General features: G+C 40.6%; 1 protein-coding gene across 1 annotated transcript in view; it reads right to left on the minus strand.

The window, feature by feature from the left end:
• SMG6 (SMG6 nonsense mediated mRNA decay factor) overlaps window positions 1–19,344 on the minus strand; it is a 237,378-nt gene that overhangs the window by 217,757 nt on the left and 277 nt on the right. Inside the window, exons 2-8 of the mRNA XM_037133716.2 lie at window positions 14,951–16,691; window positions 14,216–14,408; window positions 13,624–13,734; window positions 10,273–10,379; window positions 9,935–10,013; window positions 2,596–2,706; window positions 1,975–2,187 (exon numbers count right to left, since the gene is read on the minus strand). Coding sequence (XP_036989611.2) covers window positions 1,975–2,187; window positions 2,596–2,706; window positions 9,935–10,013; window positions 10,273–10,379; window positions 13,624–13,734; window positions 14,216–14,408; window positions 14,951–16,691 — 2,555 coding nt within the window. The remainder of the gene's footprint in view (window positions 1–1,974; window positions 2,188–2,595; window positions 2,707–9,934; window positions 10,014–10,272; window positions 10,380–13,623; window positions 13,735–14,215; window positions 14,409–14,950; window positions 16,692–19,344) is intronic.

Genomic DNA, 19,344 nt, shown 5'->3' on the forward strand with positions numbered 1-19,344 from the left:
ATTTATATGCCACGACTTTTTCAAGTCATCCAGAAAACAGCTACACACTAAGAAGAATACAAAAATATAAATAAAAATTGTAAATTAAACCACAAAGGAAAAGTCTTCCTATTCCATCACTAACTCATTCTTAGCAGACAACCATGCCTTCAACTTCAAAGAGAAAATAGAAAACATCAAAAAGGCCCTCCCTCGTCCTGGCTGGTGTGGCTTGGTGGAATGAGTGCCAGCCTGCAAACTGAAAGAAAGGTCATGGGTTTGATTCTGTCAGGGCACTTGCCTGGGTTATGGGCCTCCAGGTCCCCAACCAGGAGTGTAGGAAAGGCAACTGATAGATGTCTCTCTCACAAAATGATGTTTCTCTCCCTCTCTTTTCCCCTCTCTAAAAATAAATAAATTTTTTTAAAAGGCCCTCCCTCATCTTCCTCCTCCAATACCCACAAATCTATCTGCAACCCCAATTATCTATTCTTCCTTTCCCTCAAGCATAAGAAAGAAGGATCTCTCACCCTCTTCTAGGTTAATCCCTTCACTTGTGCTCTGAATCCCACTCCTTTCCCATCCTCTGCAAGGACCTCTCCCTGCCTTCTATTTCCTTTTTTCTTAGATCTTTAACCTACTTATTATTCTGTTCTTTCCTAAAGGGACTGCATCTACTCTCATGACTTTATTAGCATCTATAAGAGGGTATCTTCAAATATCTTCACCTCTGACCTAGACTACTTTCCTCAGCTTCAGATATGTTAGCTTTTAAAACTCTCCACTTCGATGTCCTATAAAAATTCCAACACGTCCAAAACCAAACTCAGCATCTTTCTCCTAAAACTAACTCCACTAGTACCAACTTTATTCCCTATTTCAGAGAATGGACCATTATCCAACCAGTTGCTAAGCCAGAAACCCAGGTGCTACTTTTGACTCCCTCTTCTCCCACAGTGCTTCACGCCCAATTAAGTCCTTTGGGTTATCTACCTTCCTAATATGCCTCTTATCTGTTCACTTCTCTCGATCTCCAAAGCCATTTTCTGGTTCAGATCCTCTTCACATCTTGGATGACTGTAGCACCCACCTACTATTCTTATTTCTAGTCTTCGCCAAACTTTTCACAAATTTTCACATGCAGCCAGAGTTATATTTCTTTTTTTTTTTAAGATTTTATTTATTTATCTTTAAAGGGGAAGGGGAGAGGGAGAGAAATATTAATGTATGGTTGCCTCTTGTGTGCCCCCTGCTGGAAACTGGCCTGCAACCCAGGCATGTGCTCTGACTGGGAATCAAACCACAATCCTTTGGATTGCAGGCCCTCGCTCAATCCACTGAGCTATACTAGCCAGGGCAACCAGAGTTATATTTCTAAAATATGTATGACATGTTATTTCCCTACTTAAAGCATTCGGTAGTTCCCTACTACCTTCAGATAAATGTCAAATGATTTACTGCATAACCCTTCAAGATCTGGTTCCAGTTTATCCCACCACTCATTCCACTATGAATTTTTAACTTTCAAGGCCTAATGAACTAGCCATTTGTAGTTTTCTAACTACTATGCTCTCTCTTTCTAGCTTCACCAAAATCCCACACTGAATCCTAAAGAATCATATTGATCACCCAAACCCAAAACAGCAAAAAATTTTTATCCTATACTAAATTTTCATTTAGAAAAATTTCATGGCTTGGTATCTCTTTTTGTTTTATGGATGTATCACAGTTTGTTTATCTATTCCCCTAATTGAAGGACATCTTGACTGATTTTAGGTTTTGGGTATTAAATTCAATACCCAAATTCAATTTACTAAATTTTCGTTTAGAAAAATTACTTTTACTAAATTCTACAATGCCACATGGTGGTGAGAGAGGGAAGCGCATAATAAATGTGTGTGCAGTGACTGTGCAGTGAGCCTCATAGTTGTGTGTACCAGGGCACCCACACTCACTTAGCTCCTCTTGCTCATTACATCACCCTTAGGAACTTACGTCACTGGGGCTCAGGCTGCCCAGCCCATTCTCCTGCTCAGAATTCTTCCCAGACTCAGTGCCCTGAGAGGAGCGGGGATGGGATGGATGAATCCAGATCTCCAGGCGAGTAGTGTCATCGCCAACATGCCGGAGAGTAGACTTTTTTCCTTTCCGCCACTGGTCAGGGCTCAGTTCCAATTCCTCATGTTGCTTCTTTTCCATCTGTTCTGCCTGCACAGCATACAAACACACAAGCTCAGACTCTCCAAGGATTTTAGCTAGTAAAGACAACTGCTTACCTCACCTGAGTTTGTTGCTCAAGGACTGTAAAATGTAAAAACTCTGCCACAGTTCCGAAGTAAAAGAATTAAAATAAAAAAAAGGAGCAGAGTACGATCTGCTTTGTCTCATAAAAGTTGTTAATTCTATAAACTAGATGCTATGAAACCTGTACACTCAAGGGCCCCAGAGAGATCTCCTAAAGACAAGTTTGGTTTTACACTGGCACTGACTGACTTCCATCAGTACAGCCCATGAGGACCCCTTGAGCACATTATTAGTCATTCCTGAAAGGACAAAGAGGCACTAAAAGAAACACATTCTTCTAGGAAGAAATGATTCTGCCTCATCCCCACTCACCTTTCGTTTGGTCTCTTCAAACAAGCTCATGAGACTCTCCTTGGCAGTCAGGATAGGGTTGCTGGCAGCTAAACTGCGCATATAGTAATAGACAGCGTCAAGCTTCCTCCTCTGTGGAAAGAGGCCAGAGACACTGAGTCAACCAATTTTCTTCCCGAATCTGGCCTAAGCCAGCTGACCCAAGAAACCCTACTATCTCTCCCAACCTGTACCCCAAGCTGTGAGGAATTTCAATAAGAAAATCAGAATGTTATCTGTGGAAGAAGCCATGGCAATGATATCAGAGAGATCTTTTCTTGCACAATACTATTCCTTATATGCAGAGGTACTCTCAGCCAAGTATTCATAAGGGGGAAAAAATAAAGAGCCTCATAAAATATAAAAGCCAATTATATCTTGTTTTTAGAGAAAAAAATGTTCGACTCACCCAGCCATTTATTTATTGTTTTTAAAAATTGTAAATAACACCCTGGCTGGTGTAGCTCAGTGGATTGAGCACAGGCCTTTGAAGCAAAGAGTCGCTGGTTTGGTTCCCAGTTAGGGCACATGCCTGGGTTGCAGGCCAGGTCCCCAGTAGGGGACACATGAGAGGCAACCACACATTGATGTTTCTCTCCCTCTCTTTCTCCTTCCCTTCCACTCTCTCTAAAAATAAATAAAATATTTTTAAAAATTGTAAATAACAATGGCAATATCAGTGAGTAAGCATAACTAAAATAAGGCAATAAGAGATCACCACTTTGTAGATCCTACCTCTAAGCTAAGGAAAGATACTACCACATAGTTATTATTGTTCCCATGTTAGATAAGGAAATGAGAGAGCTCCTCAAAAGACTGAGAATTATCATATGACCTAGAAATTCCACTTTTGGGTATATACCCAGAACTGAAAAAGAACTGAAAGCAGGATCCTGAAGAGGTATTTGTACATTCATGTTCATAGCAGCATTATTCATAATACCTAAAAGTAGAACATGTCTACTAAGAGAAGAATGGATAAACAAAATGTTGTGTGTGTGTGTACACACACACACACACACAACTGAGAATTACTTGGCCTTAAGAAGGAACTTTTAAAAAAAAATTATTTTATTGTTGCCTTGGCTCGTGTGGCTCAGTGGACTGAGAGCCAGCCTGCGAACCATAGGGCTGCTGGTTGGATTCCCAGTCTAGGGCACATGCCTAGGTGACAGGCCAGGACCCCAGTGGAGGGTGTGTGGCAGGCAACCACACATTGATGTTTCCCTTTCTCCTTTCCCTCCCCTCTGTCTAAAGAAATAAATAAATAAAGCCTTTAAATTTTTATTTTATCATTGTTCAATTACAGTTGTCTGCATTTCCCCCCCATTACTCCCCCCCACCCCAGCCAAACCCACCTCCCTCCCTCTTGGTTTTGTCCATGTGTCCTTTATAGTAATTGCTAAAAACCCTTCTCCCCTCTATCCCCTCCCACCTTCCCTCTGGCTATTGTTAGATTGTTCTTAATTTCAATGTCTCTGGTTATATTTTGTTTGCTTTTTCTTTTGTTAATTATGTGCCAGTTAAAGGTGAGATTATATATAGTATTTGTTCCTCACCACTTGTCTTATTTCACTTAGCATAATGCTCTCCAAGAAGGAAATTCTAATACAAGTTATAACATGAATGAACCTTGAAGATATAATGCTAAGTAAAGTAAGTCAGTCACAAAAAGACAAATACTAAATACTTTATGATTCCACTTATATAAGTATCTAGAATAGGCAAATTCATAGAAACAGAAAGTATAAGGGTAGTTGTCAGAGGCTACAAGGAGGGAAGAAGGGGGAATAGTTGTTTCATAGGTACAGAGTTTCAGTTTTGTTAAGATGAGGAGAGTTCTGAAGATTGGTTGAACAACAATGTAAGTGTACTTAACACTACTGAACGGTACACTTAAAAATGGGTAAGATGGGCCCTGACTGGTGTAGCTCAGTTGGTTGGGCATCATCCCACAAACCAACCAATTGAGTCTCTGGCTCAATTCCCAGTCAGAGCACAAGACTGGATTGTGAGCCCAGTCCTCAGTCAGGTCCAATTAATGTTTCTCTCACACACTGATGTTTCTCTTCCTCTCTCTCTCCCTCCCTTCCTTCCCCACTCTCTAAGAATAAATAAATAAAATCTTTTCAAGAAATTCAGTAAGATGGCAAATTTTATGTACATTTTACAATTAGAAATTTTAATATTTTTAATTTTAAAAAGAGTGAGCAAAGATTTGAACAGACATTTCTCCAGACTGCCACTAAGCATACTGAAGATGCTCAATATCATTAGTTCTTAGGGAAATGCAAACAAGACCATAATGAAATATCACTTCAAAGTCACTGGATTTGTGGGTATCAACAAACCAATTCTAAAGTTTATACGAAAAAGTAAAAGAACCAGAACAGCCCATACATTATTGAAGGAGAAGAACAAAGTCAGAAGATGGATACTACCTGACTTTAAGACTTACTATAAAGCTACAATAATCAAAAGAGTGTGGTACAGACCTAAGAATACATACACAGATCAGCAGAACAAAACAGAGTCAAGAAATAGACCCACACAGATAAAGTAAGCTGATCTTTGACAAAGGAACAGAGACAAGTCAAGGGATTAAGGATAGTCTTTTCAACAAATAGCGGTTGAACAACTGTTTGAATAACCACATGCAAAAAAAATGAATCTATACACAGATCTTACACCCTTCACAAAAATTAACCCAAAATGTAAAATGCAAAAAACTACGTAAATGTAACCCCTAGAAAGTAACATAGGAAAAAACCTAGGTAACCGTGGATCTAGCAATGACCTCTTAGATATGACACCAACATCACGATCCATAAAATAAAAACTGACAAGTTGGATTTCATTAAAATTAAAAACTTCTGCTCTGTAAAAGACACTGCTAAGAAAATGCAAAAAAAAAAAAAAAAAAAAGGAGCAAGCTGACAAAATATTCACAAAACACATATCTGATAAAGAACTGGTATCTGAAATATACAATGAACTCTTAAAACTCAAAATAAGAAAACAAACAACCCAATTTAAAAATGGGCAAATGGCTCTAACCAGTGTAGGTCGGTTGGTTAGGTATTGTCCCACAAACCAACAGGGCACTGGAACAATTCCCAGTCAGGGCACACGCCTAGTTTGCAGGCCTGATCCCTGATGTTTCTCTCTCCCTCTCTCCCCTTCTAAAAATAAATAAAGATCAAAAAATGGGCAAAAGAACTAAACAGACACCTCCTAAAAGACACAAAAATGGCAAATAAATTTATCAAAAGATGCTCCACATCACATGTCATCAGGGAAATGCAAATTAAAACAATGAGATACCACTCTACACCTATTAGAATGACCATAACCCAGAATACTGACAACACCAAATGCTGGCAAGGATGCAGAGCAACAGGAACTCTCATCCGCTGATGGTGAGAACACAAAACAGTGCAGACACTTTGGAAAACAATTTGGCAGTCTCCCCCCAAACTACATATGTATACTCTTACCATATGGTACAGTAATTACACTCCCAGATTTTACCCAAATGAGCTGAAAATTTATGTCCACGCAAAAACCTGCACACAAATGTTTACAGCATTTCTATTTATAATACCCAAAACCTGAAGTCGGTCAAGACGTCTTTCAATTAGGGGAATGGATAAACAAACTGTGATACATCCATACAACAAAAAGAGATAACAAGCCATGAACATAACACTAAATTCATATAGGTAAGTGAAAGAAGCCAACCTAAAAAGCTACATACAGTATGATTCTAATTACATGGCATCCTGGCAAAGGTAAAACTATGGAGACAGTAAAAATATCGACGACTGCCAGAGGTTCAGAGGAGGGAAAAGAGACAACAGGTGGAGGGTGGACACAGGATATATTTAGGGCAGTGAAACTATTCTGTATACTATAATGGTAGATACATGTCATCACACATTTGTTCAAACCCAGAGTGTACAATAGTAAAAGTGGGTCTTAATGTAAACCATAGCCTTTAGTTAATAATAAAGCATCAACACTGACTCATTAATTGTAACAAATATACAGCACTAATGTAAGAAGTTAATTAATAGGGAAAACTGGGAGAAAGAAAGGAGTTGAGAGAGTATATGGGAACTCTCTGTACTTTCTTCTCAATTTTTCTGTAAATCTAAACTGACCAAAAAAGTAAAAAGAAAAAATATTAAAGAAAAAAGTCCCACCCTGTCTGGTGTAGCTCAGTGGATTGAGCAGAGTCTGTGATGCAAAGGGTCTCCAGTTCAATTCCCAGTCAGGGCACATGCCTAGGTTGCAGTCCAGCTCCCCAGTAGGGGACACATGAGAGGCAACCACACACTGATGTTTCTCTCCCACTCTTTCTCCTTCCCTTCCCCTCTCTCTAAAAATAAATAAATAAAATATTTAATAAATAATAAAACTTTTAAAAAAGAAAAAAGTCCCTGAGTTTCATGTGGGGGACCCACAATGAGATATTACTTCATACCCACTAGGTTACTCCTAATCAAAAGAAGAAAATGAAGGTAACAAACCTGCCAGCCAGGTCCCCAGTAGGGGGCACATGAGAGGCAACCACACACAAATGTTTCTCTCCCTTTCTCCTTCCCTTTCCCTCTGTTAATAAATAAACAAAATCTTTTTTTTTTTTTTTAAAGATGGAGCCCTGGCTGGTGTAGCTCAGTGGATTGAGCATGGATCTGTGAACCAAAGAGTCACTGGTTCAATTCCCAGTTGTGGCACATGCCTGGGTTGCAGGCCAGGTCCCCAGTAGGGGGAGTGTGAGAGGCAACCACACATCAATATTCTCCCCCTCACTTTCTCCCTCCCTTTCCTAAAGATAAATGAAATCTTTAAAAAAATGTTAAAAGAAAAAAAAGTTAAAGATAAGGATAAGGATAGAATTTTAAAAGCAACATGACAAAGCAGTTAGTTACCTCCAGGGAAGTTCCCATAAGACTGAGAGCTGACTTCTCAAAAGAAACTGCAGGCTAGAAAGGCCTAGCAAGAAATATTCAACATCATGAAAAGCAGGGACCTATGGCCAAGACTGCTCTACCCAGCAAAGCTATCATTTGAAATCAAAGGGCAGATGAAGAGCTTGCCAGACAAAATAAAGCTAAAGGAGCTCATCACTACCAAACTGGGTTTATATGAAATGTTGTGTTTTTTTTAAGATTTTATTTATTTTTAATTTTATTTATGTATTTATTTTTAGAGAGAGGGGAAGGGACAGAGAGAAAGGAAGAGAAATATCAATGTGTGGTTGCCTCTTGTACAGCCCCAACTGAAGATCCAGCCAGCAACCCAGACACATGCCCTGACTGGAAATCGAACTGGCAACCCTTTGGTTCGCAGGCCAGCACTCAATCTACTGAGCCACACCAGCCAGGGCTATATGAAATGTTAAAGGAACTTATTTAAGAAAAAGAAGATCAAAACTATAAGCAATAAAATGGCAATAAATACATATCGACAATTGCATACAAAAAAAACCCCCTAAGGAAACGAGTAGAAAAGAGATAGAATCATGGCCACAGAGAGGATTTTGATGGTTGCCAGACTGGGGGTGGGAAGCGTGGTTTGGAGGAATGAGTAAAAGAGGTGAGGGGTTTAAGATGTACAAATGGGTAGTTACAGAATAGTCATGGGGAGATAAAGTACAGTATAGGAAATGGAGTAGCCAAAGAACTTATATGCATGACCCATGGATATGAACAAAGGTATGGGGACTGCCTGAGGGAGTAGGGGGTATTGAGTGGGTGGGGACAAAGGGGGGAAAATGGGGACAACTGTAATAGCATAATCAATAAAATATAATTTAAAAAACTCAAAAACACCTTAAAAAATAAAGTAGTAAAAATGTCTTGGAACTAGAGAAAGCTGATGGTTGTATTGTTAATAAATATACTAAATGCCAATGGATTTTACAAATAATAAATTATTACAAGTTACGTGAATTTTACTGCAATTTTTAAAGCCGTTGAAAAAAAATTAAATTATATCTTCTAATTAACAAGAAACATGACAATTCAATAATTACAAAGAAGAAAAACTAGACATGGAGATGAAATGAGAAAGAAGAAAAACAGTAGATAAGGAGAAAGGGGAGAGGAAAATAAAGCCACAGAGAAGTGTGAAAAAACAAATCAGAAAGAGAAGACGAAAGTAAAAAGCAAAGACAGATTCAACAGATTCTGAAGGAAGTTTATCAGTAAGCCACATTATTTAACAATTTCAATCCATAATTAAGTATTAGGTATTTCTTTGAATCTTTTGTGGAATAACTCCAACATTACTTGGGCAATGAATTTTACAGCATTAAGAAAACTCTCCCTGCTAATGAGCATGTTAGCTGCTTCTTATACTTGAACCTTTGATACCTACCATTGGCCCCCACCCTTTCCCCTCCAATTCAGCTTCCTCACTAGGAACTCTGTCAGATCCCAAGGGTCTCTGTTATAGCCACACTTAGAGGAGTTGGGCACAATCGGGACAGGTATGATTTGGCATTTACTGTGCTTCTGCTAAGAAGACTCCTTAGGTGAAAAGTTAAGAGGAATAAAGAAATGATATGAAGGAAACAAGGATCTGAGTACTTGGGGCTAACTGAGGACTTTTAAGAGGGAAAGGGAGACGGAGCTTTATTTTCCTTCTAGAAATAAGTAACCTGGTTCAAAGAGATAGGGAAGGGAAGCAAGACAAGATTCAGAGTAGAAACCTTGATGAAAAACAGTGGTTTGGCTGGAGCAAGAGCATTCCCCAAGGAACTCAAGTGCAGTTAAAGTGAAAAACATACATACTCAACTGAAGTGAGGGATCCCTGACAACTTATCTCAAAAAGTAATAGTAATAAAAGGAGTCTGTGTCCAAGCTGGTGTGACTCAGTGGACTGAGCCTGAAATGCGAAGCAAAGGGTATCTGGTTTGATTCCCAGCCAGGGCACATGATTGGGTTGTGGGCCAGGTCCTCAGTAGGGGGTGCACAAGAGGCAACTATACATTGATGTTTCTCTCCCTTTCTTTCTCCCCCTCCCTTCCCCTCTCTAAAAATAAATAAATAAATAAAATCTTTTTTTTTTTAAAGAAGTTTGACTAAAATGGGAGTAAAAGGCAGAAAACTGTACTTGAACAATTAAAATAAAAATAAATAAATATAAAAAATTAAAAAAGGAGTTTGAGAATAGGAGACATAAGGGGATATATTTTGGGTTACAGTATTCTAGCTGAATAGATGAAGTCTAGTTCTAGGAGCTGATGCTATCAAAATCCATATTCTAAGATATTGCCTGCAGAATTCTTCCCCTGTCCATAGGATTTCTTACCGTATACACTGCCAGCAGAGCCAATTGGTTATAGGGGCGCCCATTCTTGGGAGCAATGTGCTGGGCCTTCAGGTACCAACTGGAATAGAAAAACAGTTTGAAAAAATGCTAGTTCCCTATCAACTCTTTCCCAGTTCATTACCTGATATCCCTTACCACTTAAGACATAAGCTGGAGTATTAGATATAACCCTGGAGTGGTAAAGTACGACTACAGAGACCAATAAGGACACCTGTAGGACACCCTATAAGAGGCAGGTCAGGTGGCCTATTGTTCTTAGTAGGGCATAGCTCAAAGCCACATAGGGAGAAAAGCAAATGTACAAGAGGCAATGGTACCTGCGTGCTTTCCCGTAGTTTGCCGTGTCATTGGCTTGCTCCCGGTACCTAGCAATATCTCCTTGACAAATCATACACCGCTGGGCACTGATCAAGGCATATTTTACCTTTAAGAAAAACAATTAGTTAATAGCATTCCCAAGAAACTCTCAATTTCCATCCCAAAGGACAGAGATAGGGTCAAAATGACAGAGCAGCATTAATAAAGCACTAACAATCCTCAATAAAGTTAAAAGTTTTCAGTTTAACCTAGACTAGCAAAAAAAAAAGTGAACAGTATGATGAAAAATTTACTGAGAAAGAGTCGCAGAAGGGAGAGGGGTCATTCTTATTTTGAGTCCCAGGCAAATGGAAGAAAACATTCTGAAAGTAAGAGCCAGGAGGCCTGACTCTCCATGTAATTGTTGTACGATCTCAAGAAGGTCTCTGGGACTCAGTTTCTTCATTTGAATGTAAAAATACCTATTCCATAGAGTAACTGAAGAGAATAAATATACTTTACAAATTTTAAAATGATATACAAATATAAAGGCAATTGTTTACTGTTTTCTTCCTACTATCATTATAGACTTTATCTCTTCAAATTGTTAACATCAACACATTGTATTACTGCATTAAATCCCCTTTGCGAAATAATTCCCTAAAACAGTACCCTTTACCAAATACCTACAATGTGACAGTACTGTATAGTATTGTATATATTCTTACTGATGGGCTTGGCATCTGTCACTCAATGAGAAAACAAAGAGTAAACCCTCAGCAGCCCCAAGACATGTGCTCAACCTAAAGACCTCCCTGAGGAACATCACTTCGCCCCACACGTGAGAAATCACCATGTCCCTGAAAAAAAGCACAAAGCTTTAAGAAGCTCATTTACTAACTAAATAACTAGCTCCTGCATACCAGCCTCCTAACACATAACTCAAAAAGTGCCTAGTAAAGTTATATATCACTATATCACCTGTCTTCGGAGTCCTGACTATTCCTCACATTTTATGAATAAACACCAAGAATCCTTGGTATTTAACTGATAAAAGACTGTTTCCATAGGAAACCAGCTCTGTTTCTATACTACAGCCACTTTGCCATCTCAACAAGGGGAAGAAAAAACACATTCCAACAAAGGCTCTCCATTCCCCTCACAGTGAAGTCCTAGATGATCTAACCTCCGCTCATCTCTTCAGCACCATTATCCTACTTACTCTCTGAGCCCCAGTCAGACTAGACACTTCCCCATCCCCCTAATAAACCACGCTCTTTCCCACTTCAGGTCCTTACATACACCGTTCACTCTCCCTAGAATGTTGTCATTCTTGCATCTTCACATACACCTGACTAATGTCTCAGGTGTTCAGCCTCAGCTTAACTGTGACTTCTTCAATCCTCTGTGATCCATTCTCTAAGCCAGGGATATCAAACTCATTTTCACTGGGGGGCCACATCAGCCTCATGGTTGCCTTTCAAGGGCCAAATATAATTTCAACTCCTTAAGGAGTAGTTAACATTTATACAGTCCTAAAATTACATTTGGCCCTTGGAAGGCAACCTCAAGGCTGATGTGGCCCCTGGTGGAAATGAGTTTTGACACCCCAGCTTTAAGCCCTTTTATGATATATACCTCCACAATATCCTTTGCAAAAGTCACTACATCTGCAACTACTAATTCAACACCTGCACTCACCCCTAATCAAGCTCTAAACTCCAAGAGCTGGGATCATGGCTTTCTTATTTCATAATAAATTAATTGTGTGTGCTTAGAATGGCACCTGGCACTTAGCAGGGACTCAGTAAATACTTACTGATTAGTAATAGAGTTATGCATAACAATTCAACAGAAAAAACAGAAAGTCAAGAGGAAGCCTCTTCTGCATAAATCACACCCCTTTCTCTAATGAATCTTTAAATCCTTCCTTTCCCCTGGCCCTTTCTTCTCAACATAAATATGCTCAAGTCTCTCCCAGCTTAACAACCTCCAAATAAACAAACATCTCTTAACAGTATGTTCTCTTTTAACTATCTCCCCTCCTTGCCTTCATTGCCAAGATTCTTAAAAGGATGGTTTATATATTGCTGTGGCTGCTGTGGTTCAGCGGGTTAAGTGGGCACATGCATGGGTTACAGGCCAGGTCCCCAGGAAGGGGCGCGTGAGAGGCAACCACAAATTGATGTTTCTCTCCTGTCTTTCTCCCTCCCTTCCCATCTCTCTAAAAATAAATAAATAAAATAAAAAGAATGGTCTATTACTCTCTCATTATATATACTGTTCCACTTCTCATTCACTACAATCTGGTTTCCTTTCCCTCCAATTAAAGTAACTCATGATAAGGCCATCCAATCCAATGAACACTTTTTAGTAATCTTAGCATTTGATGATTCTACAGCACTTGACAAATTTACCCACCACCACCTTGAAATGTGATAACCCCACTTTCTGTCTAGCCTCCCATTATCCCAACTTCTGCTTCAACTATCACCTATACATTGATGACCCCTCTATCTATTATCACCAGCCCAGCTGTTTCTCCTGAGCTCCAGACCAACCAAAATGTTCATCTGTTCATTCTCAGGCTCCTCCACCTAGGCATATCCAAAACTGAACTAACCTCTTTCTTCCCAGCCACTCTCCTAGGCCACAAACTGGGAGATGATCTAGACTCTCTTCATGCCTCCGAACTCATCATTCACACCAAGTCAGCCAGTAGTTCAATTCTATTTCCCCTATATCTTTCCAATCTGTCTCTTCTTTTCTACCTCTAATACCTTTACCTTCTTTCGGGCCCACACACCCTGACTCGCCTACCTCCACTCTTGCCCAAACTCACCCATTTTCCCAGAATGATTCATTGGAAGAACAAATCTACAATATCCATTTATTGGAAATCAGTAGTTCCTCAGTGCTTTCAGAAAATAGCCTAAGCTCTTCAGCAAGGGTTTATGATCTGTCCCTTCCTACTTCATTAGCTCTATCTCCTGTACAGCCCAACTCCACATTATGGACACCAGCATACCGAACTTCTTGTACTTCTCCAACAAGGCCTGATTCTCTCCACTGTGCCCTGTATTGAAACTGCCCCTTCTGCTCCTATGCATTATTTCAAAACTCAACTTGACAGGCTCTGAGAAGCTTTCCTTGACCCCATCCATCTAAATCAGTTCCACTTCCCTAACATTCTATATATATCACTATCACAGTACTTTTGACATTACAATTATTGATTTAATTACTATCACCCCAATGGAATATGTGTTTCATTTTTGGTATCCTTGACACCCAGTATATGCCTAGCACATAACTGGCACTAGATAAATGCTTACTAAATGAATAAATCAATTTAAGATAAACTGGCTTACTGTTTTGTGTAATGGCTTGCTACGAATGGCAAGGCCATCCATGTAGTCCTCCAGTTTGAACTTGTAAGTAACCTGTAGCTTTTGAAGCAAACTGTCAAAAAAGTCACTACCCTATAAAGAAAAAAAATAAGAAATTAAAAAATTAAATGCTGAATCAGCAAGTTCGGACTCAGTCTACCCATCAGAAACTGGGGCAAGTGATCAACAGTTCTGCTAAAGCTCAGCCATCTGATGTAAAGGGAGGCATATACAGTATTTAGTAGCCACCAACTAAGCAAAAGACAAATCCATTGCATAAGCCGCTCCATGATTTTAAAGATATGAACATCTGCACACACACTCTTTTACCCACCCTCCAAACTCCCCTACCCCTAGCTAAGACATTCAGAGAACTTCCAAGCTAAAAACTAACTCTAAATGTAATTTATGATCTCAAGGAAGCCATAGGAATAAGGCAGGCCTAAACCTAAGAAAAGAGCATAGTTTTTTGTCAATGTTCTGTTACAACATATAGTATTTCAGATGGTAAAAATCCACCACAACTACAGAATGCTGAAGCCTTTTTCCTGAGGACAAAAAGATGATGGTTTACCTCATCCAAGAGTTCCAAAAGTCTGTTCCGAATCTGTTCTGGGTTATCAACATTCGGATCCTTGAGAAGCTGCCTGAACTTCTCAATCACCTGATAGAAAGCATTCTTCCACAGGATCTGATCCACATTCTGATTATCAGAGAACTCAATATCTAACAGAATACAGCGCTCATATAGCTGCAGCAGTTCAGCTCTGGAATAAAATACATGCAACTTCTAGCTCCAAATACACCACAGAAAGGCCAGACCCAAGATTTGAGTTTCCTACAAATTAAGCATCTTCCTTGGTAGAAAATCCAAAATGCCACCAGGTATAGTAATCATCCTAGCTTCTTTCCTGCATAATAGAATGCCATTTTAAAAAGTTATGTCTAGGAAAGTTTTTCCCCCCATATGCCTCCACCTAAATTTAACAGCTGACATAAGATCTTCACAAGTTATATGTTGTTCATTACTTGGCATTCTGAAAAGTCTTTCCTTTTCCATTTCCATACTCCATGTTCCCTTAAGGTTAATTTTTTTCTCCTTAAAAAGTGGAAAGCATAGTTTCTAAAGCTAAAAATAAAATTTTCAGTTGTTTTTTCCCCAACTGCCCTTCCTTTACAAAAATCAATATGAAAAAGAGATAACACCCAGTGGCTTACCCAAAAGGTTTCTAACTTCCTCAGCCATAGGAACCTATGCACCTCCCAGCTTATCCCCATTTCCCTTTAGCCAGGATGGAACACACCATACCTAAGCTGAGCCATCTTTTCCAGGCCCTCAGGACTGATGCGGTCCCTGGACAGCAGATTACTGAGCTGCAGTTCCTGGTTATCAGCCACCCGAAGAAGCCTGTGTAGTTCCTGTTGCTGTATGTTCCTCATGTGCTGCTCCATCTCCTCAGGACTCATGGTGCTAGCAGAGAGAGGACTACAAACATACTGTCCTGATGGAGCTGGGTAGCCTGGGTAGTAAGGCCCAGGGTACATACCATTTGTAGGGCCCACTGGATACTGCAGAGGGTTATAGCCTGCATAAGGATACTGGGAGGCGGGGCCTGGTGCCCGGGGATAGTAATAGGGGTTGTCAGAGTTTTGAAACTTATAATAAGATGCTTGGGCCTGGCGTGAGTCACCCCAAGATGTAGGGCTGACTTCATCATCAGTGTCCAAGAAATGTAACTGGGGTGTCTGGCTCTTTAGAGCAGGTTTCTGATCAGGATTGTTCGGGTCCCACAATCGTCGAGTGGTGCCTCCTCGGCCCCAACTCCGAGATCCCTTACTACCAGATCCAAATAAAAGCCGAGGTCCCAGAGGTGTAGATTCTGGAGAACCAGATGAATTGACAGACAGGGAAGTATGGGCAGGCAGAATCAGAATGCCACGACCACGACCCCGAAGTTCCTGTTTCAGGTTTTTGGACTCCTGCTTCTCAGAGCCTTTGCCCCCACTACTCAAGCCTTTGTCAGGCTTTATCTTATCCACATCCTCCCTGGCTGACCTCACCATGGGGGAATCTTTGTTCATGGTTTCTGCATCGAAAGTGACATGAAGAGTACCTCGATTTTCTTTACCATTGCTTTTCTGCTCTCCTTCTCCATGGCCAGACCAGCTTCTTTCTAAATGTTTCTTCCTTTCCGAGCTCCTCCTGGGCCCATCAGACTCATCAATTCTGTCCTCATCTAAGGAGTCAGTTGAGGACATAGACACTTGCTTCTTCAGTCTCGGCCTCAACTTGGCCCTGTCCTGGCGGCGGCGGCGGCATCCATTATCACTCAGGCCAGTTCCCTCAGTACTGTTGTTGCTACCAGCTGAGCTGGTACTACAAGTTCGGTAGCGGTTCCTTCGTTTGTCCGAGCGGGAATAGCGCTTTGCAGAACCCAGCTTCCCCTGTGTTGGGTCTTCATTCACTTTCTTTATCCCCTCCCCTTTTTCGATCCTCTTTCCTTTTTCTCCCTTTGCAGTCCTTATTCTGTCACAATTTAAGCTCTTGTGTGCCTCATTTTTGTCTGGTTTATTTACAACCTCCTCTTTCATATGTCCCCTACATTCATCTTCTTCTACTTTCAGTTGTTCTACCTGGCTGAGGATTTCTTCCTCATCCACTCGGCTAGTAGACTCTTTGGTAACAGTCTGCAAACGCCTTCCAGGTTGATAGATCTGCATGTCAGGCTTCTTTGTTCTCTTGATAATTCTTAGACTTCCATCCTCTTGTCCAGCAGTCCTAGGAAAGGATTCTTGTGCCTGAATATTTTCTGGGTCCATAGGACCATTTTGCTGTTGGTTGTCCAGTTTCTTGCAGACATCTTTAATGAACCGTGTACCATTTCCAACAGCAGAAGAATCTCTGTCATTAACAATTTCATCCTTAAATTCGTCATTCCCAAGGGGTTCCTTGATTTTAGGTTTGTTCCTTAGACGTGAAAGACCAGGTTTATAAATTTCCAGATCTGGGCGCCTGTTATCTTTGCGTTGCCTGGGCTCCTTAATGTTTTCTGTGATGTTATAGAAAGTGATGGGGGTGGGGAGGAGGTAGAAGAAAAGAATAAAGAGGGAAGGGAGAAAAAATGTCATTCTGGTAAATTAACAGAATAATCAAGCAAGAGTTATACATCAAAATGCTATTACTGACAGACAAGGAAGAAAATTTCTGCAGAAGTAGAAATTCTACTAAGTTTACAATATTTATTCAGCAACTGGCAAGGCTAAGAACTTGTGCTGGAGTTCTTAGGAAACCCCAGATAGGAAAACAAGAAAAAAAAAACAAAAAAACCTGTGTTACCAAGTCATATTCAGACCCCTAAGACTCTAAACTATGCTATCATAGTCAAAATAAAAGATTTCCAAACATTTCAGCATTAAACTGTTCTCTAATTTAGAGCGCTAAGGTCTCCTTTAATCTTTTCTTCTGCCTCTAATGTTTTTCTAGGGTGGCTAAGTCCTTTTAACATACTAGCAGGAAAAGATGGGGAAAAAAGAGAAAAGGCAGGATATGCATAATAACCCATGGTTCTGGACATCTTTGGAGAAAAAAATTGCAAGTCCAGTCTCTGGACTTGGCCAGAACAATCCTCTTCTTTAGGATACCAATTACCCAATCATATACCTCCTGTAGAAGCCAACTGGAAGCAGTTCCTTTCACATTCTTCAACCCCACTCATGATCATCAGCTCTCTAACAGCAGCCAACAGAATTATTCCAAGGAAATACTGCTCAGACTATCATCATTGGAATACTGAGACTAACTGCTACTATGATGATGGAAGATGAGAAGGAAAAAGTTCCATAAGAGAGCTTTCCCTGGAAGATGATGAAAGTATTGTGACATGCTCTTAAAATACCAAAGACTGAGGGCACTCAAGAATAAGAAGAGCACATGACCCTGGCTGGGTGTCTCAAATGGTTAGAATGTCATCCTAATATGCCAAGGCTGCAGGTTCAGTGTATACACAAGAATTAACCAATAAATGCATAAATAAGTAGAACAACAAATTAATGTTTCTCTCTCTCTGATCTTTCTAAAATCAATATATAGCCTTTGCTGGTGTGGCTCAGTGGACTGAGTAATGGTCTGTGAACCAAAGGATCACAGGTTCAATTCCCAGCCTATGGCACATTCCTGGCACATGTGGGCCAGGTCCCTAGTGGGGTGCTCCTGACAGTCAACCACACACTGATGTTTCTCTCCCTTACTTTCTCTAAAAGTAAATAAATAAAATCTTTTAAAAAATAAAATCAATACATATTTTTTTTAAAATAAGGATAAGAGCACAGGACTTCAGAAGTCACTCTCCGGGCTCCACGAACTTACTTAATGACAGATTAGCAAGTCTCTACTTTTTGTTTCTGTTACCTTTATCTATTAAGGGGAGAGACTACTACAAATATCCACTAAACATTTCAATGGGAAAGTGACAAGCCCTGGCTGGTGTAGCTCAGTGGATTGAGCGCAGGCCTGTGAACCAGAGTATCTCAGTTTGATTCCCAGTCAGGGCGCATGCCTAGGTTGCAGGCCAATTTCCCACGGGGGACACATGAGAGGCAACCATACATTGTTTCTCCCCCTCTCTCCTTCCCTTCCCCTCTCAAGATGGATTAATAAAATCTTAAAAAAAAAAAAAAAAAGTGACAGGGATTACTGAGATTATAGAGCACACAAAATAGAATGCTATATAAAATCCTAGTATTGTCCTATAAACATCCATGTAAACAAACTCATAATCGGTATCACATGCTGTGGCATTTACACCTATGGGCAAAACAAAACAGAAGGAAAAAAACCCCTGATGTTTAAGATATTGTTCCAGTATTATCAGAAGTTTAAAAGACTGCTTCATCAACTATGAATAAAATAAAGCAGTTTAACTCCAGAATAAATCACCCTCAGCAGCCTTTGTAATGTAGGCGAAGTGGAGGGAAGAAGAGCTACTACTAATTTCCACAGCAGAGGGAGAAAACAACCTGAGTAACTCAATTCGGTTGACCAACGAAAACCAATTTTATAGACTTTGGCCACAGGTCTGCAGAAGCATAACTACCATTCTACACAACTCCACTGCCTAACAAAGGGGAGACACTAGAATCCTCGTAGGAGCCTTCCTGGTGTGCCTAGAGACTTTAGACTTTAACTTGCAAGTTGAGCATTCTCTCTGATAAAAACAGGACCCACACATGCCAAAGCCAAACCAGAGCAGAGTCAACTGAGGTCCTGGATCCCTCAGTGGCGCAGTCTTCAGAAAGCTGTCTTGGGGTAAAAAAGTTCAGCAAGGAAGTCCCAAGCTTCCTTCCTCCACAATTTCCTCAGTTCCTTCTCTCCAACGCTGCTAAATAGGTGACAGGGCAGGCCTGCAGACGATTGCTCTGTGAACGATACACGCCGGGGCCTCCACCAGACCCCAGCGCCCACTCCTTGTCTTGTCTCCTGACGGCTGAGAATCCTCGGGCTGTCTAACACGATTGGGGCAATAGGGGAACAGTCACCTTCTCTGTAAGAAAGGGGGTGGAGGCAGGCACTAGGGTTGGACTTGTCCACAGGGGGCCCGAGCTGGCTGAGCGGAACCCCACACAGACCCTGGGCTAGTAGAGCGGGGAGAAGGACAGCCCTCCGCCCGCCGCCCCCACAGTTGAGGGAAGGGGCGGGGGCTCCAG

Source organism: Artibeus jamaicensis, unplaced genomic scaffold (genome assembly GCF_021234435.1).
Source record: "Artibeus jamaicensis isolate MK-2021 breed Jamaican fruit bat unplaced genomic scaffold, CSHL_Jam_final contig_2790, whole genome shotgun sequence".
Taxonomy (NCBI): Eukaryota; Metazoa; Chordata; class Mammalia; order Chiroptera; family Phyllostomidae; genus Artibeus; species Artibeus jamaicensis.